At 45.4% G+C, this 26,587-nt stretch overlaps 6 protein-coding genes across 6 annotated transcripts; 3 read left to right on the plus strand and 3 right to left on the minus strand.

Annotated features, from left to right (window-relative positions):
- Positions 1-198: 198 nt before the first annotated feature.
- On the minus strand, positions 199-1,991 carry Triagg1_264 (uncharacterized protein; the record flags this gene model as incomplete). Its single annotated transcript, XM_062897642.1, has 6 exons — positions 199-755; positions 815-979; positions 1,035-1,286; positions 1,352-1,594; positions 1,649-1,742; positions 1,809-1,991. The coding sequence occupies 6 exons, from the start codon at positions 1,989-1,991 to the stop codon at positions 199-201; spliced, it is 1,494 nt and encodes a 497-aa protein (XP_062760614.1).
- A 1,813-nt stretch (positions 1,992-3,804) lies between these two features.
- Triagg1_265 (uncharacterized protein) lies at positions 3,805-4,560 on the minus strand (the record flags this gene model as incomplete). The annotated part of the gene is made up of 1 exon (XM_062897653.1): positions 3,805-4,560. One exon carries the CDS (start codon positions 4,558-4,560, stop codon positions 3,805-3,807), a length of 756 nt encoding a protein of 251 aa, XP_062760615.1.
- A 1,293-nt stretch (positions 4,561-5,853) lies between these two features.
- Triagg1_266 (uncharacterized protein) lies at positions 5,854-9,420 on the plus strand (the record flags this gene model as incomplete). Its single annotated transcript, XM_062897664.1, has 6 exons — positions 5,854-5,935; positions 6,039-6,665; positions 7,464-7,879; positions 7,934-8,015; positions 8,109-9,298; positions 9,367-9,420. The coding sequence occupies 6 exons, from the start codon at positions 5,854-5,856 to the stop codon at positions 9,418-9,420; spliced, it is 2,451 nt and encodes an 816-aa protein (XP_062760616.1).
- A 6,198-nt stretch (positions 9,421-15,618) lies between these two features.
- Positions 15,619-16,450, plus strand: Triagg1_267 (uncharacterized protein; the record flags this gene model as incomplete). Its single annotated transcript, XM_062897675.1, has 3 exons — positions 15,619-16,021; positions 16,074-16,127; positions 16,194-16,450. The coding sequence occupies 3 exons, from the start codon at positions 15,619-15,621 to the stop codon at positions 16,448-16,450; spliced, it is 714 nt and encodes a 237-aa protein (XP_062760617.1).
- Positions 16,451-18,227: 1,777 nt separating this feature from the next.
- Positions 18,228-24,632, minus strand: Triagg1_269 (CAZyme family GH18; the record flags this gene model as incomplete). Its single annotated transcript, XM_062897687.1, has 13 exons — positions 18,228-19,317; positions 19,376-19,635; positions 19,708-20,005; positions 20,414-21,414; positions 21,485-21,754; positions 21,824-21,885; positions 21,948-22,328; positions 22,437-22,641; positions 22,691-23,187; positions 23,249-23,448; positions 23,517-23,596; positions 23,663-24,074; positions 24,145-24,632. The coding sequence occupies 13 exons, from the start codon at positions 24,630-24,632 to the stop codon at positions 18,228-18,230; spliced, it is 5,244 nt and encodes a 1,747-aa protein (XP_062760619.1).
- A 649-nt stretch (positions 24,633-25,281) lies between these two features.
- Triagg1_270 (uncharacterized protein) lies at positions 25,282-26,118 on the plus strand (the record flags this gene model as incomplete). Its single annotated transcript, XM_062897698.1, has 1 exon — positions 25,282-26,118. The coding sequence occupies one exon, from the start codon at positions 25,282-25,284 to the stop codon at positions 26,116-26,118; it is 837 nt and encodes a 278-aa protein (XP_062760620.1).
- Positions 26,119-26,587: the final 469 nt, after the last annotated feature.

Consider the following 26,587-nt stretch of genomic DNA (forward strand, 5'->3'; position numbering starts at 1 on the left):
GAAATGGAGACACAAAATACACAATTGAATAAAAATGACGACTTATAATATGCCGGGTCTTGCTAATTCCGTACCAAGTATACTCGTTACTTCTTATCTACCAATTTAAAGGCCACAGCTCTATCAACCGCGTTGAACGTTAAGTTCAATTTGCATACAGCATAGGTCGACACTAGAAGCAGCGCCAGAGGGTTTTCCTTACAAAATGTATCGGAAGTCAGGGTGATAGTCATAAACCTCTTCAAGTGACTGGTGGCTCATTGGGTGAACGGTACCAGCTGCTTGGTGACGAGCGGCCTCTTCTTCCTTCTTGCCATTCAGATGGCGCATGTTGAACCACATAACCAAGGCAGCAATGAATCCCAAGGCCTGAAAGGCCAAACAAATGGAATGACCCTTCAGATACCGTGGAGGGTCAGTGTAGATGTGAGAAGCCATAATGGCAAAACACTGACCAACAACTTCCGCGATTCCCCATGTCATTGCACGCTTCGTGAATCCACCCACGTTTATGGCTGTCCAGGCTCCGAGAAGAGTAACACACGGGAAGACACCCATGGTGATAAGGCAAGTCCCAAAGATCTTGACTTTGACGTTGTCTACCACCATGAGAATGATATACCCAGCAATCGAAAGAGCAAAGCAGAACATTAAAAGTGGCCCCTTGATGCCCGTGCGATCGGATGTAAAATTGACAATGAGAAGAGTGACGAATGCACACGCATACGGAATAATAGAAAAGAGCTGGGTTCGGGCTTTTCCAATTCAAAGCCGTTAGACTGAGACTACACAGAGAAAGTTGGGAGTTACTCACTGGGAGAAAAGCCGAACTGCTGGACAAAACTTGGTAGAAAAGCACTGATGGAGGCGAGTCCAAGAGCTATACCAGCATTCATAAGTGAGCAGCAGTAAACCTTGGGGTCCTTGAATGCAGCTAGCATCTGACGCTTATCGAAGCCTGCACCGGCTTTGTTATAGGCTGTATCATTTCGTTAGCAATCATCCTTGAAAAGTAATACGAAAAAAAAACATACTCTTAAGACGCTTAATGGCCACTTCAAGCTCTTCTTTGGAAAATACCCAGTGCTTCAGGTCCTTGATCTGATCGGGAGGAGGCGGCATCAACAGCCAGGCACTGATTCCAACAAAGATGCCGGCACATCCTTGAATGATGAACAACCATTGCCATGCAGCATGGCCCAGGGCACCATCCAAGTTCTTCTGAATGGCAAAGGCCATGAGGCCACTAAAACCACCAGCAATAGTTGCCGCAGAATAGAAAACAGCTGGGACTCGGATCAGTATGGGTAGGTAACAGATGATATTTGATGTTCGATGAAGGGAAGCATACCACCTCGAGTGGCCAGCTCGTCACGTTTGTACCACAAGCTCGTATATAGCGTCAAAGCTTGAAGAAAGGTAGATGCAAAGCCAAACAGAATCCGAAGGGCAAGGACAGTAGCATCGTTCTTTGCTGCAGCCATGCAGCATGATAGGGTTGCGAAAATAATGACACACCCGCCAATCTGTCGATGAGCTTTGAAGAAACGGATTGACAAGTTCGCTGGAATAATGCATATGACATAGCCCACGTCTTGACGAGGCTGTCAGTATAGAGTTTCTTGTGATGCCATCGATGTCGGCTTACAGTATAAAGATACGGCGTTATAAAATTGATCGTTGCTGATGTTGAGATCTTTTTGAAGTCCCATCACACGGGCGTTTCCGATATTTCCTCGATCCTGTATGAATAAACTTAGAATTCGTTTCTTTCCTTAATAGTAGAAGGAAGCATCAGTAACACTCACCCATTGATTGACGAGAAAGACAAGAGATGTCATTCCCACAATCAGGATATCAGCTTTGAGGACCAACCGTTTCTCTAGCCTCTTCTCTTCAGCGGTAAGTTCTGGCTCCGTAGCCAAGAACTCCTTCTCTTGGTACTCGATCATGTCCACACCGTTCACCGGTTCTACCTTTTCGGTATTCATGATGTCAAGAATTACCAGCAGTAGAGATGAATGCAGAAATAAAATGCTTCAGTGGCAAGAGGGTAGCAAAAAGAGATGAATCCGGGGTAAGATATAGTAAATGTAACAATAGAGTGTCGACTCCAATACGGTGCTCTTATAAAAGCATCCCGTGGTTTGCAGCTGGGGTAGTCTGGGGAATTTTCTAAACTAGCCTCGAAGATTTGGATCTAGCGGATATCTTGGCGATGCGACTCCATCGAATATCCATCCGTTCTTTTTCTAGAGCCCAGAGGTACGGATACGCCGTAAAGGGATGTTCTCAACCAGAGGATGCACAACTCCGCAGAAATGGGAAGCTTGGCAGCGATGTCACCAGTTGGTGCGGGTTGTTAGCGTCTCTCAGCTGGAGAACATTATGCTCAGTTGCATATGGACTGGGCTGATTCTATGCACAGCTGTGCAGAATTCGTAGGCTCTGGGGCTGATGCTCGGATCGTTGTTAAGGGGAAAGTAAAGGATACATGGCCTCCTAAACTCCGCAGAGTTTCTACTCACGTATTCTGTCGTTTGATAGGCGTCTTACCAAGAGCGGAAATTATCGCGACATCCGCAGTAGCGGACCGCGACCCGTACATATTGCCCAAAATGGCAATCGGCCTCTTTGAACGGTTCAACCGGATGTGTATTCCAACCGCATCTCAAACATTGTGTCTTTCAACTTCATGTTTCTCAAAAAGGAAAGTTTCCCGATGAACTTCATGATGCATATAATTCGTTGTGTCTTTATAACATTCCGATTCATCATTGTTTGTATTAGTTTAGTTCGCCGGGTATTCCTAATAATGGATCTATTGACTGCTAAAATACGAACTCGGTCTTGCCACCCCAAGCCTTTACGAGCTATCGCAGCAAATTGCAAACCAAGACGTAAGTTTGTTTGTCATACGAATACTGATAGAATGTCATTGCGGAATGCAAGTTCACTAATATGATCGGTACGATTACTCTTTGGAGAATAGATGCGGCGATGATTACATCTCAATCGAGTGCAACTCGTCTCGGAGACTCTAAAGAGGCGGCCATATGCGTCGGTAAACAGGCAGGAGGAAGAAGTGACTTTGATTCTTTTCAACGAACTAACATATTTCTAAGATGCAGTATTGCATTGGGCTAGTATGGAAGGTAAGCAGCTACAGCCTTTTGCACATCAAGTGCAACTTGATAACCCAGAATTATTCCTCTGCTATATGCCTGGATGGATGCTTCTCTCACCCTATTCACGTATTCCCCATGCGTCTGATACAAGTTTTTCAATTTTGCTTCATCATATGGGATAGTGGCTCCATTCAAACCCGTACCAACAAGGCCGACATACTTCGCAATTGGTACAGTAATCTCCGGGAGCCGGACTCCTCCAATGACACTACCATCAGAAGCGTGATTCAATATCGGCGTGGTACCGTTGAGGTATCCTTCAATAAATGATATCGATCAGGGCGTGTGATGATGCTTAATCCAGGCTGGAAGCAAGCGGAATGCGGCATCCACAACTGGAAGCCAATTTACTTGACTCCAATTTTGAGATAGCTGCTCCGGAGGTTCAACACCATCACGATTAAGCGTGAACAGGAGAGTTTCGTATGAGGATACGTTGACATGTGAAGCTCCAGCTACCTCCCAATAGCGAAACTTTGAAGTATCTGGCTGGCGTGTCCCAAATAAGATGGTGTAAGAAGCTTCTAATTCGCTGTTGATCATAAAGACTGGAATTTGCAAGTCTGTTCGTATCATTGCTGAAACTGTGGGAGCCTGTTCTCGAGTCGATGTATGATCAGTAGAAAATGTAGCTGCCTGGCTGGCAGATAGTAATGGCATCGTGGCGTCGAATACGTTGGTAAGAGGTTGTATACCATTTGGTGTATGCGAGGACGCGTGAACCAGATTGTGAACCACCAACTGCGACGACAATATCAGGAGATAAACCGCCCAGTATCTTTGCTTGGCCTTGGGGTGACTTGACAAGTCTAGCAACTTGGGTATATATATCATAGCTGGCAGTATCATTGGGAATTGTTAAAGATCCATAGCGATCTAAGTCCCATTGATAAAGGCCTTGGGGATTCGGGATATCGAGCCCAGATATCCCAACATGTTGTGCGGATACAAGGACATAGACAGATCTATTTTCGTAGAGACCAGGAGCATCTCCACCGAAAGTGACTTCATAGCCAAAAGATACGTTAATCCATTCTAACAGGGCAACGCCGCTGAATCGGGAACGATGCTTTGGTTTGCGGACAAGAATTCGGGTCTTGTAATAGATACTCTTAGTAGGCTTCAAATTCCATTTGCCGTCTAAGCTGAGATCGCCAACGGGTTCATACTCTGTCGCATTCCCAGTCAAGAAGAATTCTTCTTCGATGTAGCCAATTTCGCCAATGTTTCCATAATAGCTTGCGAATGGGTATCCTCGTTGGCCACCACGAATAGGACCCTCAACTTTGGGTAGCTTGCAGGTGTTGTTTCCGTCATTGATGGTGGCAAGAGCCAGAGGAAAAATCCAAAACAAAAGTAGAAGTGGTCTCATAGTTAAATTAGTAACGAAATTTTGCTGATGTAACGAGAATATTTGATGCTCGTAGATTAGGTGGCTACGGTTCACATCGTTATATAACTTTTCATTTGTTTCTCCTCTTAATTTTCATCAGTATTGACTGTACCTCATTGCTAGATTATAAAATGAACTTCCCAATAGTGTAATATTCACGAATTAGTTCCTCCGTTACTGTTGTGAAGAGTTCCTAAGCTTCTTCTTCTTTGTCCATCATTCTGAGCAGGCAAGGGCGCTAGTATTCAATGGTTTGGCATAGCCCATGTTGCTACTGGAAATGCCTATATTACCCCTCATTTTGTAATTACATGTAAGTATAAATTTACAGTTCTCATCCTCGGGAACACATCTATCCGTATAGATATTGCCTGTTGAGAATTGCTACACCCCAAGGTTGTAATATCCTTTCTAGCAAAAGAAGAGAAATGTGAAACATCCTTTTGACTTACATGACTAAGTAAAATGCTCCGATGGAGTAAAATTTCACGCAGGGTATGAAAGCACCCGCGGTAGCTTGGTCTGCCGGGTAGTTTAGTTTGCACGACAGGTTTGAAATGGGTCAGACTGCGTTATTCAACGTAGCATTTACGGGACTTTTTCACTGACATTATTGATCGCAGTCAGTGGGTTTGTTGGGTGAATCTAGCAACTGCAGCCTCAGAGGGTACGCTTCTCACCTTTATTAGAGAGTTCTAGTAGTATGATTACGGATGGATTTGAGTAATATGAGCCCGAATCAGTCTTAGTGAATACTGAAGATATATAATATCTTGTTGTATGATGTTTCCTCTTCTATTTATAATTTGGGCCATCTCGAATGTGATCTTAATCTGTACAGTACAGGAGATTGGTGAGTGATTGTAATACAGTAGTGACTCTACACCAAATATGCCAACCACAGGAAATTACGGGCGCATGTCTTTGAAGTTATGTACGGAATTGTATGGGAATCATATCGGTAGATGATTCAGCCTTAGATTTGACTAGATGCGGGGGAACGTTAACAGTTCCCCCGCATCTAGTCAAATCTAAGGCCCGACGTTGCATCTGATATTTTCATGTGTAATGGCTTATTAGTTCTAATAGGCGAATACAGTGAAGAAGCGGTGCCGGAGATCTGCCCTCTAATGGGGATTAGTTTCCAGCTGGCTGACAAATATCTTTCCCCTCGGTCTCGATAAAAGCCGTGTTGATGGATAGCGACTGACAATCAAATGCACGATATTATTTCCCTTTACTGTTGGCAATTCGAATGATACGTGATTCACAATGTCAGAGGAATTGGTTTTGTTTGATCTCCCCAGTAAGAAGGAAGCCGGCAATAGGGGTTGGTCTGGCAATACTTGGAAAAGTAAGTCAGACCACATCAGTCAGGATGAGGTTCTCGACATGAACAATTGGACGAAACATTACATTATACTATCCAGTTACTGACAGTGTTTTCTTTTCTGTAGCTCGCATCGTTCTCAACTATAAAAACATTCCCTATAAAACCCAGTGGATAGAGTATCCAGACATTGCACCAACTTTTGCCTCATATGGCATTCCTCCAAACCCCGCTTCATCACCAGACGTTACTTACACCGTCCCCGTGGTGAAATTTCCCAATGGCGACTACCTAATGCAGTCATATGCTATCGCGCAAAAGTTGGAAGAGTTGTTCCCCGAGCCCTCGTTGCATCTCGAGAGCGACTCCTACAACAAAGTCGTGGCTGCTTGGTCCAAGATTGACCCTGCCCTAGCCCCGGAAACGAGACCCAGAGTGCCAAAAAATCTCCTCAACCCCGCAAGTGTCGAGTATTTCGAGCGTACGCGGAGCGCGCGACTTGGCATGACCTTGGAAGAATTTTCCAAATCTGATAAAGCAGGAGAGGCTGCCTGGGCGGCTGCTGAGCCTGGCTTGCAGGCACTGAAGGCGCTGTTGACGGAAAATAGCTCCGGGCCATATATTGACGGCAATTCTGTCAGCTATGGGGACTTGGCACTTGCTGGCAACTACGCATTTCTTGGGACGATTCATGAGGATCTGCTTAAGAGGCTCTTGAGTTATGACGAGAGCCTCCAGAGGCACTACGATGCGTGTAAGAAATGGTTGGAACGGAGCACTTTCTAGCACCTAGGCACGATGCGAAGTGAATCCATAATGTCTACGAGCCTATACAGGGTGATACATATTAAGATGCTATCTCTTATATGTATATATGTATGCATAGTTAGTCATAGTATCTACAATGGTGTTATCCCATTCTTGTTTTGTATTCATTGACGCACTTCCCGGTAAAATATCTCTGTAAATTAAGGTCGTACTGGAATTACTTCCATAATTCATACTGTGGTGTCCTTCCAAAAGTAGCACGGGAATCCTGCAGATGCAGTCAACCGTTCGCGTCTTGTTCGCGTTTTATAGAGGTGGTGGTGCAACGCGATGTCAGTACATGTACATGTATGTATTCAGGACGAACACGCATATCATTGGACGTTGAAAGCTGCATACAAGTACCTACCTATGTCACATTGGGCATACATTTATACCCAACGAATATCGAGAGCACAGTTGAATCCCATAACATGACATCTCCATGATATGCGAAATTCAAATTTCATCATTACTAGATTTATAAACATCTAAGTGAACGGTAAAGCAATGCCTCGGGGATCCATTTCTGCATTCTTCAAAGGCCTTCGATCGAAGAGTCATGGAAGAAAAGATCCAGCAGGGAGCTCTTCAAACGTGCCTGGCTATGGAGAGACGGAGAGGGGTCAATCTTTACAGCTGGATAGGCGCTCCATCATTCCACCGCTAGGTCGCTCTGCAAGTAGGGCATCCCAGCGACCTATGACTGGTAATAGAGTTCCGGTAATGGAGATTTTGCCTGCAGATACGCCAGACGACACGGCGAATGCCGCACAAGACGACAAACAGGAGGGAAGAAAGGATGCAACTTCGCCACATGAACTTTGGGATGAAGCATATGACGACCTGAAAGCAGAAGAGCCCAAGTTAATGCAAATGTACGAGGTCATCTTATCCAATAAGCTCACTGATCCCAATCTCGACCACAACCCAGCAGAGAACAAGACCAATGTGATTGCGGCCGCCGGGGATGAACGACGTGCCCAAATGTTGGCGATCATTCAAACTGGCCAAACCAATATCAAGACAGAGGTTCACATAAAGGAAAGTGTGGGACAAGTGATGGAAGTCGTGAACTCGGCGAAATCGATAATAAGTACAGCCATTCAAGCCGCACCACAGGCAGCTCTTCCGTGGTCTATTGTGTCTATGGCCCTTGACGTAAGCGTGTATATATTTCTGTCATTTTGGACATTAGACTAATTGAGGGACAAGATTCTCCAAAATCCCGTCGAAGCACAGAAAGATAACGTTGAAGGGATTGCATACACGACAAAAAGAATGAAGTGGTATTGGAGTTTGTCGAGTAGTCTATTTCCTGGAGATGCGTCTCTCAGAAATACTAACGACGTATCCAATACTCAAAAAGCCATACTTTCGCGATTTATAGGGCTCTACAAAGAGATCATTCTCTTTCAAGTCAAATCAATTTGCTCGTTTTATCGCAATCGTGGTCTTCAATTCTTCCGCGACATCGTCATGATTGACAACTGGAAGGAGAGTCTGAAAGAAATTCGAACTCTGGAATTAGAGTTCCAAAATGACTATGCGACACACATGACTCTGGAGGAAAAGAGTATGAGCCACCAAATTAAAGAGTGCCTTGAGAAACTTGTTGTATTACAAGTGAATCATTTGGAAAGACAAGACAGGGATTGTTTGAGAGATTTACGCATTACCAATCCTCGCGATGATAGGAAACGTCTTCTTGATACCAAAGGTGGTCTTTTGCCAGACTCCTACAACTGGGCAGTGGAAAGTGCGATGTTCCAACAATGGCACAGAGAGAAGCAAACAAATCTACTTTGGATTAAAGGCAACCCCGGCAAAGGAAAGACAATGATGATTTGCGGACTCATCGAAGAGTTGGAGCACATGGAACCTCACCAAGATCTCCTATCATACTTCTTTTGCCAAGGCACAGACCCAAACCTCAACAATGCCACGGCTGTCTTACGCGGCATTATTTATTTGCTGGCAGTTCAGAAGCCATCTCTTATTGAGCACGTGCAACAAGAATATAGGACTGTTGGCAGTAAAAGTCTTTTTGACGGAATCAACAATTGGATAACGCTATCAGGAATATTTGAGAAACTGCTACAAGATCCAGCACCAGAAAATGCTTGCCTGATAGTCGACGCACTAGATGAGTGCGAATCGGACCGCAAAAAACTCTTGGATCTCATCATTCGAAGCACTTTGGCCGCTCCACAAGTCAAATGGATTCTATCAAGTCGTCATTTTCTAGATATTGAGGCCAAACTACGTTCGTGTCAAACAAGCGCGGTGATTGACCTCGAAAGCAACGCTACTCATGTTTCGATGAGCGTTTATGCATACATTCGTTGCAGAACACGCCAATTGAACCTGGTTGACGATAATGAAATACTTCGAGAGCAATTGCAACGCACCATTCTCCAGAAGTCAAGTGGAACGTTTCTGTGGGCTGCACTCGTGTTCAAAGAGCTTGAAGAGCTCTGCACATACGACAATAATGCCGAAGTGTTGCAGCTTCTAGACGATATACCTGATGGATTAGTCGGCTTATACGAAAGAATGGTGAATCAGATTGGTCTGCTGGTACGCAGCGATCAAGATCGTTGTCGCAACATCTTAGCAACTATGGCGGCTGCATACCAACCACTCAGTTTAGAGACGCTACCGATCTTGGCTGGACTGAGCGGCCGACTGACTCGAACTGAGCCTCTGAAAACCTTGGTCCAAATGTGTGGGTCATTTTTGACTATAAGAGAAGATGTCGTTTATTTCGTTCATCAATCAGCAAAGGACTACCTGATCGGAGAAGGTCGCAGTCGCATTTTCCCCTCTGGGAGTGAAACAATCCACAGAGATATATTCAACCGCTCTCTTGAAGCTATGCTAAAACCTGGAAAATTGCGACCAAATATGTACTCTCTGCCATATCCTGGTGTCAAAACACATGAAATATCTGTACCACAGCCAGATCCTCTTGCTGGCATTCAGTATTGTTGCATGCACTGGCTTCAACATTCTTGCGATGGCATATTCAATGGTCATTCCAGTTCAAAAAACGATGTGCACAAAGACGTCGTCAAAATTTTCGACTTCTTCAAACTACATTTTCTTCACTGGATTGAAGCTTTGAGCCTATCACTGAATGTACAAGCAGGAGTCGTCACTTTGCAAAACCTACTTAGTCTATTGTCTACCACTTACATTCTCAACTCCCAAATCACTGAGGCCATTAATTTCTTTCACGACGCTCTTCGCTTCATACTATCCAACAAATTCATATTAGAAACGGCCCCTCTTCAGACGTATATTTCTGCCATTATTTTCGCGCCTGTCCAGAGTCATGTACGACTTCACTTCAAAGACACAATCTCATGGATTAAAACTTTACCCCAAGTCGAAAATGACTGGAGCCTCTGTCAATATACTTTATATCATGATACAATATCTGACTCGGCTTTTTCAAACGACACTTCTCAATTTATTACACTAACCCGTGATGGGAAAGTGGAAAGATGGGAGAGTATGACAGGAAAATTAATATCTGATATTCGTTCAGAGTCCGAGATGCCACCTTTGCCTAGGAGGTTTACTCACGTGTTGACGTTATCGGACGATGCCAAACTTCTTGCTATCTCAGAATCCCCAACAATCACAGTATGGGATCTAGAGTCCGGAAAACAGGTTCAAGAATTTAAAATCCAAGAGAGGGTCAGGTCCTGCACAGCGTTTTCAGCCGACTCTATGCTTCTGGCTGTTACAGCTAACGCGTTTTTCGAAATCTGGGACTTAGCTACGGGGAAAATGGTTCATAGGAATTCACACCAAAAGTACCTCTCACCGGTAGTATTATCACGAGATTTCAAGTTAGCGGCCAGGAAAACTACTCACAACATCTTAATATCGACTGTAGATACAGGAGAGCAGATTTACGAGCTCCCAAGCGACCGTTTCCCATCACAATTCTCCAATAACTCATCATATCTTGTCGCAGTAGAATCCTGGAGATCACTGCATGTTTGGCACCTCGCGTCGGGTGAAGAAATTATAAGATATAGAATCAAAGAGTCTAACCCTAGCTCCAGATCCATTGCTTTCTCAGATGACAGCAAATTCCTGGCTCTTGGAGAAAACAGTGGAAATATCAACGTTTGGAATCTCGAAGAGAAAGTCATGGTAAGATCGTATAGTGGCCATACAAACACCATTTCATCGATCGCATTTTCAAGAGACGCCAACTTTTTGGTGTCTGGATCTAAAGATAAAACTGTGAAAGTCTGGAAGACAAATTTTAACAGCATCAATCAGCAACCACAAAGTGAATTGGCCGAGGCTTACCAAAAGATCGACGCTGTGGCCCTATCAGCCCATGGAAATTTTACCGCAACAATTTCTAGAGAGGAGGTCAGACTTTGGAGCACACGCCAACTTCCACATATTGAAAGAACCTGGCAATGCGAATTTAATGCCGCTGAGCCGCACGAAATGGGAGATATGCTTGCAATATCCAAAGCCTCCAGGCTCCTTGCTATGGTGACTGGATTCTTTAGCTTCTCTCGTAATTCGCAACTCATCGGCATGAGAATCTGGGGCATTGATTCAGATTTGCCGGCCACCGAAACCTTCAGAGTAAGGCCCTATTGGGAAATTATTGCAGTGGCATTCTCACCGAATGCTGAATTCTTGGTTGCAGCATACCACCGCCACCATGGAGAAGAATGTAATGTCATTATTTGGAAAGTCGAGTCACGAGAAATCGTGTACCAAGGCCTTGTTTCTGCTACTGTTCCCGCTGAAACCCGCTTTTTTGTTGATGATGCGTGTTTATACGTCGTCACGGATATCGAATGCTATAGGTTGAAGGAGTCGAAGGGAAATCTTCCCGAGCATGACGATCAATATCTCATACCCACTGATAAGGTTGACATTGGTTACTCTATTAGATCACCAAAAGACTGGATCTTATGGAATGGGAAGGATGTGATATGGCTACCGTTAGAGTTTCGTCCATCAAGCACACGTGCATTTTCTGCGCAGCCTGGGGGAGTCGCGCTTGGAACTGTATTGGGAAGCCTTATTACAATGAGTTTCGAGGAGCCTCCGTTTGATGACGAGGATTGGACCCCCTGGAAGTCATCTGGATTTCTCTAATGTCCAACTGAAGGGGCATTGCCCAAAGTTCCAGATATATACATATTGGGGATAGCTCTTGACAGACTTCAGAGTCTCAAAGTCTCCCGAAAAGCTTTCAAAAAGCCGCTAAGATGAGTACTGAGTCAAGATTACTGGGCTATTCTTTAGATTTGACTCATTCCACTAGGCGGGCTACTCAGGGATTAATCTCGCCTCAAATGTGACAAGTGGTAATATGTTTGGCATTAGTGCGCTTCATCTGAATCAAACTCAATTATACTGTAGACGATGATAGTCAATTCTTCTTCATAGAAGTGATTCGAAGTCGGCCATAGAGACAGGATCCTATGTCATGTAGATAGCCCCTCAATCGGAGAGAATCACAACCGCTTTAGGCCATTTATACAAATGGCTCGGCTAAACTTTCCATTTCACTCTCACCACTGCCCCGTAGAAAAGAAACAGTTTTCTTCTCGTCAATGATGACGGATGAGAGGGTCCTCTAGCCTAGAGTACCGCGATGGCGGCTGGTCGATTTCACATGTCTCTACTCAAAACATAGTTTTATCGATCAATAGCGTCAGCATATCATGTTTGTGTATTCACAATCTTCCCGTAAAACGATTACTAGTAGCCAATGTGCATGAGTGTTTGACTTTTACGTATCTAATAAGTCTACTTGACAACGAATGAGGTTACCGAGCTCGTAAAGCCATCCAATGAAAGAGCGCATACGTACGCGATATGCCCCTGTAAGATTGCTAGAACCGTATTGCTTACTTTACGAGTGCCAATACAGGCAGTACCACTGCTTCAGGATTGGTACCGGTATCTATTAGATCCATCATGGCCAATCGAGACTAACCGGATGGCAGAAGCGAGTGTGATGTTGGTGCTCCATAGGAGAAAAGGAAACCTTGCTTCCATAGAAGAGGGCGCTCGGTGGGGGGTTACGAGGGGGTGACAGATGCATTAAACCCGCCTGTTTACCCCTGTTCAACAAGGCGATTTCACATGGCTGCCTAGCAGCATGCATGGCTACTATTCGCGATGCAACTTGAAGACTCCTCATTATTTTCTCAAGACAATAGAGCGCCTCCTGTAAGTTTCGTTACGTCTCACCGTTATGTCCGGGCTTCTCCGACTTCGTGCATTAGCACGTAGATCATTTTATTCACTCATGTCCTTTTGAGATCACAACAAGCAGGGACACCTTTGTGGAGTTACAATCTGGCGGGGGCTTCAACGGCGTCTTAACGAGAGACGAATAGATGCCGGTTTCTCTCAGGTCCCGGTTTCTCCCAAGTCCAACTTTCATATTATGCTGCGCCTCGTTAATTGGTAGTAGCCGTTTCAAATGAACAATATTTGTTCAAGTTAGATGAGACTTTCTTCGATTCTCTCCGACCCTCTTAGTATTCCTTAAAGATTGATGAAAATAAACACAAACACCTTGATGAATCACATGTCATACTATGGCGATGATAAGTAAAGATCCTTGTGGCCAGGAATATGCCCCAATTAAGTTTGCGTCGGCTAACGGCTGTTCAAACCCAAAGAAATCCTTGTCCATTTCCATGTGAGTTTGTGGAGCCTACCAAAGCAGTGGAAGAAGACCTTCCGCGGCAGCAGCCGCTTGCGACATAGCAAGGTTATTCGAGCCTCAAGTCAGTGGGGCGGCATTGCAGGCAAGTGCATGTATCTGCGTCAGATTACTCGCCGAATCATCTTGAGCAGCAGTTGGGGCTTGTAATGGACATTGAGCGGTGGGTTGGGCCAAACAAAGGGGCTCGTAAGATGATATCAGGCATTGAGGTGGCAAAGTCCTGAACACAATCTGATAACGAGAGTTCAAGACAACGATTACGTTCCCTACGTGGCGGCTTAGGATTCCGTAGTCCTCGATGTAAAATGGCCGATGATATCATATGAGCGATCTGACTATGCAGTGCATGGACTTCCTAAGACCCCGTCGGTGTCTCTATGGCCCTTGTTCACATTGAGTTCTATGCTCCATACAAGTGAACCGTACAGCACAAGTCGACAAGCGACCCCTTGTTAGAATCCCGAAGTAAATCCTAGTTGCATCTCAATTGAATCAATGCTGTAAACGATGTTTCTCACCTTCTTCATTTACTTTGTAAACAAAACACACCACGGAACAATATTCGGGTAGAAACTTGGAGAAATACTCGGGCAAAGTGAACAGGCGAAAGTGATTTTGGCCGCCTGCATTTACATCAGTATCCACATAAGCACGCACCAACATCCAGGATCGCCAAAGGTGCCAAAACCCTTGTCCAAAGTCTCCTGATTCGTGTATCCGCATGTGATCTGCCTTGTGTAGTGCCGGACAAGGGGGGGTTGGTACCGGCAGTTTTGGAAGCGACTGTTTCTGCTGAGACTATTCGCCCAAGTAGACATTAGGGTTTCTCCTTATGAAGTAAACGGTACAGATAGAAATGGCTTAGCATGACATTGTCTGAGCCCTTAGAGCCGGTGTGTCCTTTATTCCCTCATTAGCGTCGGAATTACACGCCATGCCCCGAAAGGCAGTACAGCATCAATCCTCCTCGAAGTCACCGCTACGTATGTAATACCGCTTCTGTTTGGCCGAATTCGTGCGAGTTGATGGAAACTCTACATTTCGGTACTCTTGATTGGATATTGACTCTTTGGGAATAGATGTGTCATGTGGAAATTAGGACAACTGAGAGCTCCTGTTTCCGCCAGTCGCTATGATTCGCCCAACTTCTCTCTGCCATGACTGTCTTCCATTCAACGGAGTTTCTCTTCCCCATGTAGCTTTTCCAAGTTACCAACAGGGTTAAAAACGCGCTCGCCTCGTTCGACCACCCCTTACTAGCGTAGAAAGAAGGTGACTTGACCTTACTCTTTCCTTCATCTTACCAACTTCAGTCCAAAATAGGACATTTGTGAAGTTGGCATCTCCGGAATGAATGATATAGTTACATCTATTCATAATTCGAGCATCACACTCTCAGAATGTATGCATGTTGTGGATTAAAAGAGAAGTTACCAACTATGCAACTAATAGAGATGAATCGAAAACTTCGACAGTTAACAAGTAAAGAGTGTTCTTTCATTGCTCTGATGTTTGAGCAAAATCACAAGGCAGTTTCAAAGCTTATTATATCCTAATTGGGCAATACTATAGGAGACTGCTTTGCTTTAGGGGGTTTCTCATAATTGGATTCCCTGTAAACGTATTCGATACAAAATATGTGCTGTTAGGCAGCAGAATTAATTGATACATATACAGCTGCTCTTCGCTAACGTAAGGTTATTAGTCACTTGAGTAAAAATAGCGTGACTGTCAGTTTCTGTAGAGGTTGAGGCTCGTCATAGAAATGCCGCCGAAATGTAAATTAGTTGAGTTAAAGCAGTTTGAGAATCAGATTCAGTTAATGTGACCTCCGTAAGAAAAGCTACGCAGCCGTGGACTAGTTTCGCCTGACTATCCTTGACCAGGTACACAGGATCAGTTTAGTGGATATGCAGGGAGGCCAAAGTCATGTTGGAAGGGCGCACTATTGCTTTGCCATCGTGTAACTGGTTTAGGATCCTTGTCCACATCAGGCTCAAATCTCCAGATAAAGGGAATGCCAAACTTTATAACTAGTTCGTATAACAGTCTTGGAAATCCAGACCCATCACATGCTTGAGACACGACACCTCCAGCACCTCCAGTGCGACAATCAAGCGCATCCTTCCTCCTCAAAACCCCTCAAAACCCGATTTTATTTTTCATCATGATTCAGAATTTACTAGTTGACGGTCGTGCTCGGGTCTTGGAAACGCTCCAAAGGGGTTACGCGCCCAGCCATTTCTCCCACAACCTCGAGCTGATCTTCGTCAAAGACAGCAGAAGCTCGGCTTCAGCATCAATGAAGACCAAGATTGCCAGCACTCGCGAAAGATCTGCTCGTATACGAACATTGGATCCACGCACACTCATTTGGTGGGCTACGGCATTTCCGATGAGGCATTGGTCAGGAGGGAGGAAGATTAGCAGCTCCACCTTCGATGGCTTGATCAGATATGCCCCCAGATGTGCTGCTCAGGCAGCATCGTTGCTTCCAGCGGTGGCTGCTGATTTGGATCGGTTAAGGCAAAAGCATGCCAAATGTACCATGCTTCAAAACTTCTTGGGTGGTAAGCAAAGCCATTTTAGACCGTTATCGACCGGAACGCTAACCCCTTCCAGAGTTCTCGGAGCAGCTTGATACACAATGGAAACCATTTCCTAGGGATGTAGAAGGTAAGCCGCAGTCTTGGGTTGAATACCGTGCTCATGTAAGGAAAGATGGCTAACTCCTATTCACAGCACTCTCAGAAGAAGGGCGTTATGTCAACTTCAGCGGAGCTCGATATGAGTCTCTCTCAAGACTTCCTGATCTTCTTCTCTGTGGTATGGAAAGCTCACGGAAGTTCCAAGAAGAAAAACAGAAGATTGCGCCGCTATCAACTGCGCTCAAGATCTTCGTACCCACAAATCCAAACCAAGACGACGCTTACTTATTACTCCCTGTCGGAGTTGGCCAAGTATGGTCTATTTTGCACGAACTTGGTGTGGTAGAGTAGACCAAAGTAATATTCTTTTTCTTTTTAGAATGACGATATGTATATAGTTTTGATAGACGAAGAGGGTTATTTGGGTTAATGGATCAACATAATCCTCTTTTGTCATGACTATGTCCAACACAATTAGATTTACCAGTTGCTTTAATGTTGGCTCCCATCAGATTATCAGGGGCTACAAATATTTAGACATATCTTACATACCGGGCTGATGCTCCCAAGTAACCAGCCTATTTGAACCTAAATCATGATCAGGTCATTCGACGACGTGGCAACTCAAAAAACAGGTTTTTACTATCTACCCATCCATACCTGGATGGAAATGGTCATCATGGTGTGGTATGGGCGGCACTGAGAAGCCTCCTCTAGCTCCAGAGAAGTGAGATGATTGTGTAATTTGAGACATCGTTAGAGAACTTTTGGTAGTCTCAAGGTCTCTTATGGTTGGCGGTTTGTTATGATTAGGCAATAATGGCATTCATGAGTAGAGAATCAACAAGTACGCCACCTTAGGCTACTGTTCGCCCTAGTCAATAGAATGCCAGTGTACCACTCGACTGCTGATGCAACTATCGCTTACTGCAACCTCCAAGGAAGCAGTGCCAAATAAAGATCCGTCGTAAAGACTTGTGGTAGAAAAAGCATTTCCATTCAGGGTGTACATATTTAGTTTAGGTGGTTTGAGTGAGTTGCATGAGCCACCTCAAATCTGGGGGTGTTAAAGCCCGGAAGGGGAGGAGGACAGCTATTTCACAACACCTGCTGTAAACTTTTATTACTCGTTAAGAGCATCCCGCGCGGGAAATGAAACACAGGCTTTACTTCGTCAAATATGCTGGATGTTCTCACCCGCTATCTGGCTGGTAATAGTTGCATAGCCTGCAGCATTGGTTCAACGCCACCCTTAGAGGGATACAAAGGGGCGAGTATTTTCACACCAGAACCGCACTTTGAACGCCTTAAACCAGTCCATAGTGGTGCCGCCTGATACTGGGGATTCTACATCTATGCCCTTGCTGGCAGGGGGCAATACGTTGTCCAGCGGTAGGGGTGATGATTATGCAGCCTTGCGAACATGCGATGAGGAGCATTCTGACTTCCGACAACGCATGTTGGGCTAGAGCCACAACATGAAACAATGATCAAACCAATCTGATCTAGTTCAAGGCTGACAAGATATTCTCGATACGCGACATGTTCGTTTTGAAGCATCAATTACACAAGTCACAAAGCAAAGAGGCAAAGAGGAAGATATGTCCAGCCCTCCATCCATGAATCCCGCGTTTAAAGCCATGGGAACCAGAACGAATAGAAGGCCGGCTTGCAATTATAATTTCTCTGGGGCATAACTGACGCTGCAATGTATCCACTGATGAAGGACTTGAGCAACACGGGTAATATTTTCAGGTTATGCCAGCCGCACGAAGAAAAGAAAAAGAAAAAGAAGAGCGAAGCTCTAAGCGCGACGGCGAAGAATTTTATACGCTCTGGCGCGTGGGTCTTGAAATTTTTGATTTCGCTTAGTCACGCAGCCTTTCTGTCCAATCAAAGCAGGGCACACGGTGGGGAGGAAATGTTGACTGCAAAGACTTCATTTTCTGCGGTGAAGGAGATGTAAAGATAGAATGACGGTTCGAGAACAACATCGTGATGGGTGACCAGATTGTTATTGGAGATGCAAGCAACTGGTTTTTACATCACTGATACTCACAGAGTGTGCTACAGGATATCCTTCACTCTAACCGATGGCTTGAACCCAATGCATCTGTATTCAGGCACTTCAGAATTCGCCTTGGAAGAAAGTCTGCAACGCTGTAACATCATTCAAGATATGTTCTTCAAGTTCCCAGCTGGCATTTGCATCCCCTGAATCAATCGCTGTACGGCTGTTATGCTTCAGACTCTTCACCATGAACGGTCTTCGCAGTGGCGTAAGACCGCTGGAAGGCTGCTGAGGCAAGCGACCCACGACAATTTGGTTTGTTTCCCCGACGAATTTATTATATGATAACCCCAGGCGGTGTGACAACGTGCGCACGACATGTTGACGAGCCAGACTTAAGGTAGAAGGGAAAACAAGCACTTCACGTTGCAAATCTCGGCGGAAGAGAACCAATTCCTCATAGTAGCTTAACGCTACAAGACTATTCATGTCAAGCTGCCTAGAGAGGCGCTTGACCCTGTAGCGCCTTCCGGACTTTTCGCGTAATTGGGCATTCGTTCGCGCTGATGCTGTCTCCTCCGAGAGGATAATGGCTTCATTGTTGGTTGTTGTAGCTATGAGACTAGCAATATCCCAAGTATGGCCTTGAGGGGTTGTCGCTTGAGGAGCGCCCTCCTCGCCAAATATAATGTACCCAGGCGGCAAGAGAAAGTTAAACCTTTGTAATAAATCGTGGCGGTCATGAAAGAGAAGCATGACTCGTGTCATCACATCCGTAGTGCCGATATATTGATGCTTAAAACGCATCGATATGTCTATGAACTTGTTGTAGCGTCTGTTGTCTGTAGTTTCTTTGACATAATCCAAAAAGTGTAGAGCTTCAGTAATGATTGGTGCTTTGATGCTACTGGCTTGATCTTGAGAAGCTTTGGCCTCGTTTTTCGACCAATAAATAGGCAGAAATTGTTTGAAGCCTTCCATAAGATCTGGGTCAGAAGCCAAAATATTAGCCATAGAGTCATAGACCTCTTCAATAGGAAGCATATTCCGTTTGTGAGTGTGTAATGTGTCGATAAAGCGGTCATATAAAATAGGCCGCGCATGGAAACGAGCTTTGACCGTCTTCACATACTCTAAGGTTTCACTCAAGTTGCGTGAGAGTTGATCCGGGCCTCGAGATTGGTCAATTCCGGAGGCTTCCTGTGTCCTAGAGATTTTGAGCAACCCCAAGTACTGTTCTCGGAATGCTCTCAAATCCCCAAGACTCCATTTCTTCCGTGACTCCCATCTGGTTGTCTGTCGAGATAATCTCACCGATATCATCGATCCAGCCAATAATCTTCCCTTTTTGGGTGGTAACCATCGATATTGTGTCGGCGCGAATCGACGCAGCCTCTGAGATGGCAGGGTAATCGGTTTCGCAAACCTCAGTGAGCATATTGAGGGTTCGAATGTCGTTAATGGTATTGATTCGAGAGATGACTAAAATCTGCTGCCGCTCGCGTCCGACAAGGTCTTTGGTAACCTTTTCGACACCATCTACCAGTTCTCGCAGTTCAATAATCAGGTTCTCGTATTTTTTTCAATCGTGTATGACCCAGAACGACTTGTGCTTCATTTTCATTGCCTGTTCAAGGGTGCTGTCGGTGATTGTGAGCCGCTTGAAAGCAGCTTTGAGCTTTGACACACTCCTAGACTTGGCAGTCGATTGGACGTCCTCCTCAACTACGGCCCATTTGGCTCCATATCGGCTGCTTAGCCGTTCTGAGTCTGTGAGTAATTCGATTATGAGCTCTAGAGCTCGCTGTACCACAGAACAAAATTCGAAATGTTCGAGAAGACTTGGTTGATCCTCCTCAGGCTCACGAACCAGTCCCATGCTCTTGCCCCAGCTCCTAAGGCGACATTGCTCGAGTGAGAGCTTCAGATTGAGCTTCTCTAGATCCTTCTCGTGGTTTTTGCAGCACGTATAAGCTCACAAGCATCAATGCATCCCTTGAGAAGGCCAACCAAAGTCAATACACTCGCAGGGCTTCGTGGTGGGGCACGTTCTATGTCATATTTGAAGTCTTCGCTTCGAGTCAGACACCAACGATGATACATCAGAAGTGTTTGCACACATTCATGATATCAAGATCATTCAGAGAGAATACGACAAGATATCCTAATGTTATGACTAACAAGCAATGTCTAGTCTAGCTACATGTATTTTTGAGATGACATTTGTAGAGTGCGCATGGCAATGCTCCTTGCTCGTCGCTGCGCCCCGACTGTACTTGCTCACGAGATCAGCGGCATCTTACAATTTGCAAGCTTTGCTTTGCTTCATAATCTGATGCACAAGATCGTCTTTCCTCCGAAACTCTTTCGAAAATAACTTGAGTTTGCTCTCGTCAAGAGCGCGACGCGCATCGCCAGCAGATTTGAAACCCTCACGCGCTCCCTTACGCTTAACGCCTGGGGAACCGAGGAGTATTCCAAGGATAGCAAACGGTGCGGAAAGAGGATCGTCTATAATGTCGACAATCGAAAGTGCATGCTCACCAATCTCTCCAATCTCTCCAACGATCTTCAAACCACGTCCGATGAAGGATGCTGCGCCGAGGGCGGGGGCCAAATCACCAACAAACGCCAAGACGGAGAAGACAATGTTAAGAATATTCAGTATAAGATCGCGCTTCTTTGACTCCTTCTCCTTCTCTCCTATTTCTTTAATCTTCTTGATAGACTCAACTGCGTCTTCGAGCATGAACACGGGCATGCTAAAGGCAATGGCTGGGTCCTCATTGTTCGCGTCGAGGCCGCCCATGCGGAGCATCGGGATAGTCCAGGCCAACAGGTCCGCAAGCTCTTCGATTTTAGGAATGGCCTCATCCACGAGCTTTTTCGGGTTGGGCACATCGATCTTGGATGCATCTTTGATACGACGTGGAAAGTTTTTGTACACGGTGTAGTGGTCGCCACAGTGGGTAGATGGACATATGGGTGGCGGGGCCTGACATCCGCAAGGATCAGGGACGGCATAAGTCTCAAAAGTGACCCAGTCCTTCTCGATGTTATGCGTGTCTAGGATCGCCTTATAAAAGCCGTCCTCGTCTCGTAGCGAATATTCGATAAAACGGGCACCCGTATTGGGAGCAAGAGGTAAATGTGACAACTCTGTGCAGGGTCCGGCTCCTTCAATCTCGTTATTCATCAAGTTCCACTTGCAGTCCATGTAGTTGTTGCCTTCTCCGTTGAAGCCCATGAAGTCGAAGAGATCATCGTTTATGCCGTCTTTAACCCATTCAGCATACCATCGGAACTTTGCTCGTTAATCAATAGGCACCAATATTAATGCCAAGGGAATAAGAGGGGATGTGCCATAAGCGTACCTTTTCATCATACCCTTCTGAGACCTCTTTGTAGGCCTGAAGCGCATTTGATAATTGAGAAGAAAGAACTGTTAGGATGTAAAATGAAGCACAGCGATCATCCAGGTCCTCTGGGATATCTTCGAGAGCATCATAAGTATCATCACAAGTATCGAAAAGTTCGTCTAGACCATCCGTGTCCTCTTTTTCGGTTCCGTCTATGTCGTAAGTGTCCAGCCACCAATCTTCCAAGTCGACCGCCCAGTTGGAAATACCACCGAAATTAAGAGCCTAGAATGTTTATATTAGACAAAGATACGTAAATGCGTCCGGAGGGGCGGTGCTTGTCTGTCATCATACCTGGTACTTCTTTATCCTAGAGTCCTTGACAGATTTGCTCATATAAGCGACCCATTGCGTCTCTATCCAGCTTAGCACTTATACTCAACGGATCAAATAGGATGTAAAGGGTGATTGCACTTACTATTGTAGATGAGATAATCGCTGTCGGTTTTCTCGTCGTACCATGTTTGAACAGAGTAAGCCTCTTTCTTGTCCACAATATCTAGTATCTCAGCATTTGAGATATAGCCAGATGAATTCGTGCATTCTCCCTTGGTAGCGGCAGGCTGTGGTCCAACAAAGGGACACGTTGCACCCTTGCACTTGGGATCCATCATCTTGAACGAGCGCCCGTAAGATGCGACGCCAACAACGATCTGCCTGGCCTCAACACCTGCTTTTGTAATCATGGCCAGTGCATTCAAGGTTTCCGTCATGTTGACTAGGTAAGACTTGTCAGAGAAGATACCAAGAAAGACGGGAAATGTGATGTAGTCATACCATGAGATCTCAGGCAGCCGCCCTTTGGGCATCCATCAGCGGCCCATCGACTACCGAAATCCCACTGCCCTGAGATTGTTTTCCACGCTTAGTCCATGAATTGCAAACTATGTGGTATTTGAACACATACCATGAAGGTCGTAGGTCATGTAGACAATGTAGTCCACGGTCTTGGCGATCTCTGCTATGGGGAATGCTCTGAGGTACCAGTACGACGCAGGAGCGGCAATAGAAAGCGTCATTGCGGTTGGTAATTTCTTCTTCATGAGCTGCAAGAACTTGAGATAGTTGGCAGGATCATCTGGAGATCCAGCGGGAATGGGAAGATCGGTAGCCTGGTCGTTGTGTTAGTCGTCGTCAGAGGTCTACTGGGATGTTACTCACGCCGGGATACTCCCAATCAAAGTCGACGCCATCCAGCTTGTTGCTTTTGAGAAAATCGACCACCTGAGTTGCAAAGAACTCGCGATTCTCTGGCTTGATTGCTTGACGTAGAGTCGTGTAGGTGTCCAACCCCACAGAAAACGACCAGCCGCCAAAGGCAGCAATACGCTTGATGCCGCTCAGGCTCTTAAAGTGTTCAAATTGACTGCGAGGATCCTGGACACTCACCTTGAGATCCTTGGTGATGTTAACAAATGCGAAATGTAAGTGGGTGTATCCTTCATCTATGTCGCCAATCGTTCGGACATCCATACGCATGCACGAGCGATCGAGATTCCACGACTCGTAATACGCTACCTTCTTGAAACTGTCGGGCGCCTTTTTGTTATTCACGATATCCATACCGCAGTTGGATATGCACCCATTTTCCCCACGCCGGGATGTGCCAGGGTTCCCAGTTTTGGTCTTGGAAATGGTACAGAATTCTTTTGTTGTCCCTATGTCTCGTCAGTAAATTGATATAACCTCCAGCTGCCAAGATAGGGCTATCAAAAGTACCGCAACTTCCCCAAATATTGCAACAAGCCTTCAGAGGGCACGGGTTAAGGGTGACGAAGTCGACTCCCGCTGGAGGAGCCTTGGTCCCAGGCTTGGTTGGTCCGCATACTGCATTAGACATGGGTGCTGGAAGAGGAGGATTGCCCTTGCTTAAGCAGATAAGTTGCCCGACAAAAAGGGGTTCGCAGCCAATCCAGCCCCTAAGAAGCATCGGTTAACGATCTCAACATATGTATTGTCGAGAATCCAAGGTGGGAAAGGAGATTACCAAGTCTTTTTGTTGAAAACGTCAATGTCGGTCGTTTTGAGGCCGTGAGAAGCAGCGATATCTGCACATGTGTCACTGTTCTATATGAAATATATATATCAGCTCAATTGCGATACCCGTGAACATCTAGTCGATCAGAGACAGACCTTGATAGAATAAGTGGTGCACTCTCCGCTTGCCTTGGGCTTTGGTCGCAAATCTGGGCTTCTGAAGTGAAGATGAGGACCAGCGTGTCGGATTCGGAAATGCTCCGACTTTATTGATTGTTCCTGAAGACTTAAGCCCATGAATATTCTTCCAGTCGAATCGTCGGTCGAGACGCATTTTGCCCTGCTCCAAGATCTGACATCATCTTGAACAGCGACAAGGTCATTCTCGGTGCTGATTGCAAGGCCCAACGTATGATCTGAGTTTCGCTCGTTGCCACAGATTTGGATAATGCTTTTAGAAAAAACACGTGCGTGCTGGACACCTGAAAGTTGTGAATCAAGAGATGAAATGGCACTGGCTGGGTCGATCTTGGCGCCGATGTAAAGCCCAATCACTGTATTATTCAGACTAAATTGAGGGTTGAATTGTCAAAAAAGGGAGAGAGATGGAGAAAAAGAACAAGAAAATTTAAACTTACTAGGCGAAAATGATGGTTTCTTGGTTTGGGTCGATGATTCTGAGCAGATTATTGCGAAGGCTGCCGAAGGTTGCCGCAACATTTCCCCTATGCCCTGGGTTTTCGGAAGACCACAATGCCATGACAGCGTTGGTGAGATGGAGATCCTTTGGTCCATGTTTCCCATTGAGCTCGCGAATGTGAGGCATTAGACTAGCTTGTTGTCTGTCATTGAAAGCGATTGCAGTACATGCACGGAATTTGACTGCAGACTCAGATGTATCCAGAGGAGAATGAATCGCAAAATCGAAGAGTATGGGCTTGTTGCAGAGTGACATGGCCTCTAGGGAGGAATACACGTTCCAATCAAGGCGAATATTGTCGCTACAGGGAGCGGGACAGTGACGGCTCTGTGAGTCGTAAATAGCTTCAGGGGGGGCTGATTGGGCAAAAGCGATGGTGATAGTCAGTCCAATCAGGACTAGAGAGGACTGACACCACCACCACATTGTGGATATTTGTATGTCCAAAGTATGAGAGAAAAGGGAGAGAGAAGAAGCTTGGAAGAGAAGATGAATGTCAAACAAGCCGAGGTAACAAAGAATTAGTGCTTCTAGAGGTAAATGGTCTAAATGATGCAGGACTTGAGTGAGATCAAGTAATTGAAGCAGAGATTGGAAAATATAAGAAAATGTGTGTGTCAGCTTTTTGTTATTTCTAAAAGCAACATTCCCGAGACAACTCAAGAGCCCCTTTTCATCAGCCAAAACGAGTGGTTACCAGATAAGGCAAGCTGAGAACGTGCGTAGGCACGGTGTCGTCAGATATGAGGCAGCAAACAAGCGGCCATTCCGATGAGATAGGGTAATCGCATGGTGGCTTGGCCCTCGTGGCCTCATTTCTAGGAACGTGCGGCTCATGAGTGATATGATACATGGAAACCCTTGTCATTGAGCATGTAGTATGGACAGAGATGGGGCATTCATCCTCTACGATGGTGTAGAATAAATCTTCCGCAGTCTTCTACGCGCTTCATGTATAAATAGACTGAAAGTTCACGCATTCAATTCTCGATTTATATCTCACATTTGTCAAGCCTAATACGCAACTCTATTGACTTTCCCCTTCCAATTCGGCACATTTTCCCCGACTCATACAATGAAGATTTCCCTCTGCCTTGCTATTTGCCTCCTTACCATCGAAGCCACTGCCGGTGGTATTCGTGGCGCTTATGAGCGTATGTTCGTCTGGTACGCTTATCAGGCGGAGATTGAATATGCTCGAGAAAAGCATAAGACCTTCAGCATCAATAATCTTCAAATCTGTCCCAGGAAAGAAGGAAGTGGCAAAGATCAGACCCTGACATTTGGCGAATTTCTTGAACTAAGTAACAGAAACGGTAACGCCCAGGGAGCGACTCCAAAACTTACATCAAAAGGCACCCTGTGGAAGACGGCAGGTGCAATTCTGGACTTACAAGGGCGATATGCAATGAAACCTCGATGGAAGACTCCGAGTAATATCGCCCCTTCCGCAAAAAATAGCTATACCGATATGCTAAAGGAAGTTGCCAAAGTATTGGCCAAATGCAAAAAGGAGATGGGCAACGACGGGAGCAACGCCAAATTGGCATCAGGTGCTCTCAACGAACTTACTAATTGGCGAAAGGCGGATTACGACTTGCATCGTGTTCCTGCTTTGAAGAAGGACCCAAATTTCAAGAAAATCGAGTGGGAGTTTTGGACGATTCAAGTGCCCGGTGAGGAAAAGAAGATGAAGAATATCTGGAACAAGCACATCAATTGGCAGGCAACAGCAGATAATGCTGCCAATTCGTGGTATGAGAATATTGCGGACATCAAAAAACATGTCCTCGACTGGGAGCGAAATACATACTTCCAAGGTCCCGAGGGTGCCAGGGCGAAAAAGCATAAAAATGCAATTGCGGAGGTTCAGAAAGCTGTCGACATCTCCAACAATAGGCTCAGCTGCTGAGAAATGGAGGAGCAGATGGCAATCTATAGGGAAACTATGAACGACTGGGCAAAACGAGTCGGGAAGATTCACCGGCTTGGGCATAGAGGTATGTAGTGATCGTGATGGGGAATTCAAATGCAGATTAGACATACTGGAATGAGGCTCGGAATTCTTTTTCTCGAACCACAAGCAGTACAGTAGAAAGGACTTTGTTTTCATTTTATTTTCCCCTTTTTTTTGCAGGAGATTTATGCGGTAATAGAAGGATGCGGCGCGGTTCTGCTGTTGTGCTCTAGCCTGTTTACCTTTATGCACTCGTTTTGTACAATCGCCCGCGAGTAGTAAATGAATAGGTATACTACTGCTAATTTTGATTTACAAATCTGTCGTTTCCCCCCCTAAGTACTTGGGTATTGGATGGCAATTATGCTGATCTACGTGTTAGGCTCGCCTGGCATATCTGAGGTCCAGTTGCGATATTGAAAGG

The sequence above is a fragment of the Trichoderma aggressivum genome (assembly GCF_033847375.1).
Source record: "Trichoderma aggressivum f. europaeum strain CBS 100526 chromosome Unknown scaffold_001, whole genome shotgun sequence".
Taxonomy (NCBI): domain Eukaryota; kingdom Fungi; phylum Ascomycota; class Sordariomycetes; order Hypocreales; family Hypocreaceae; genus Trichoderma; species Trichoderma aggressivum.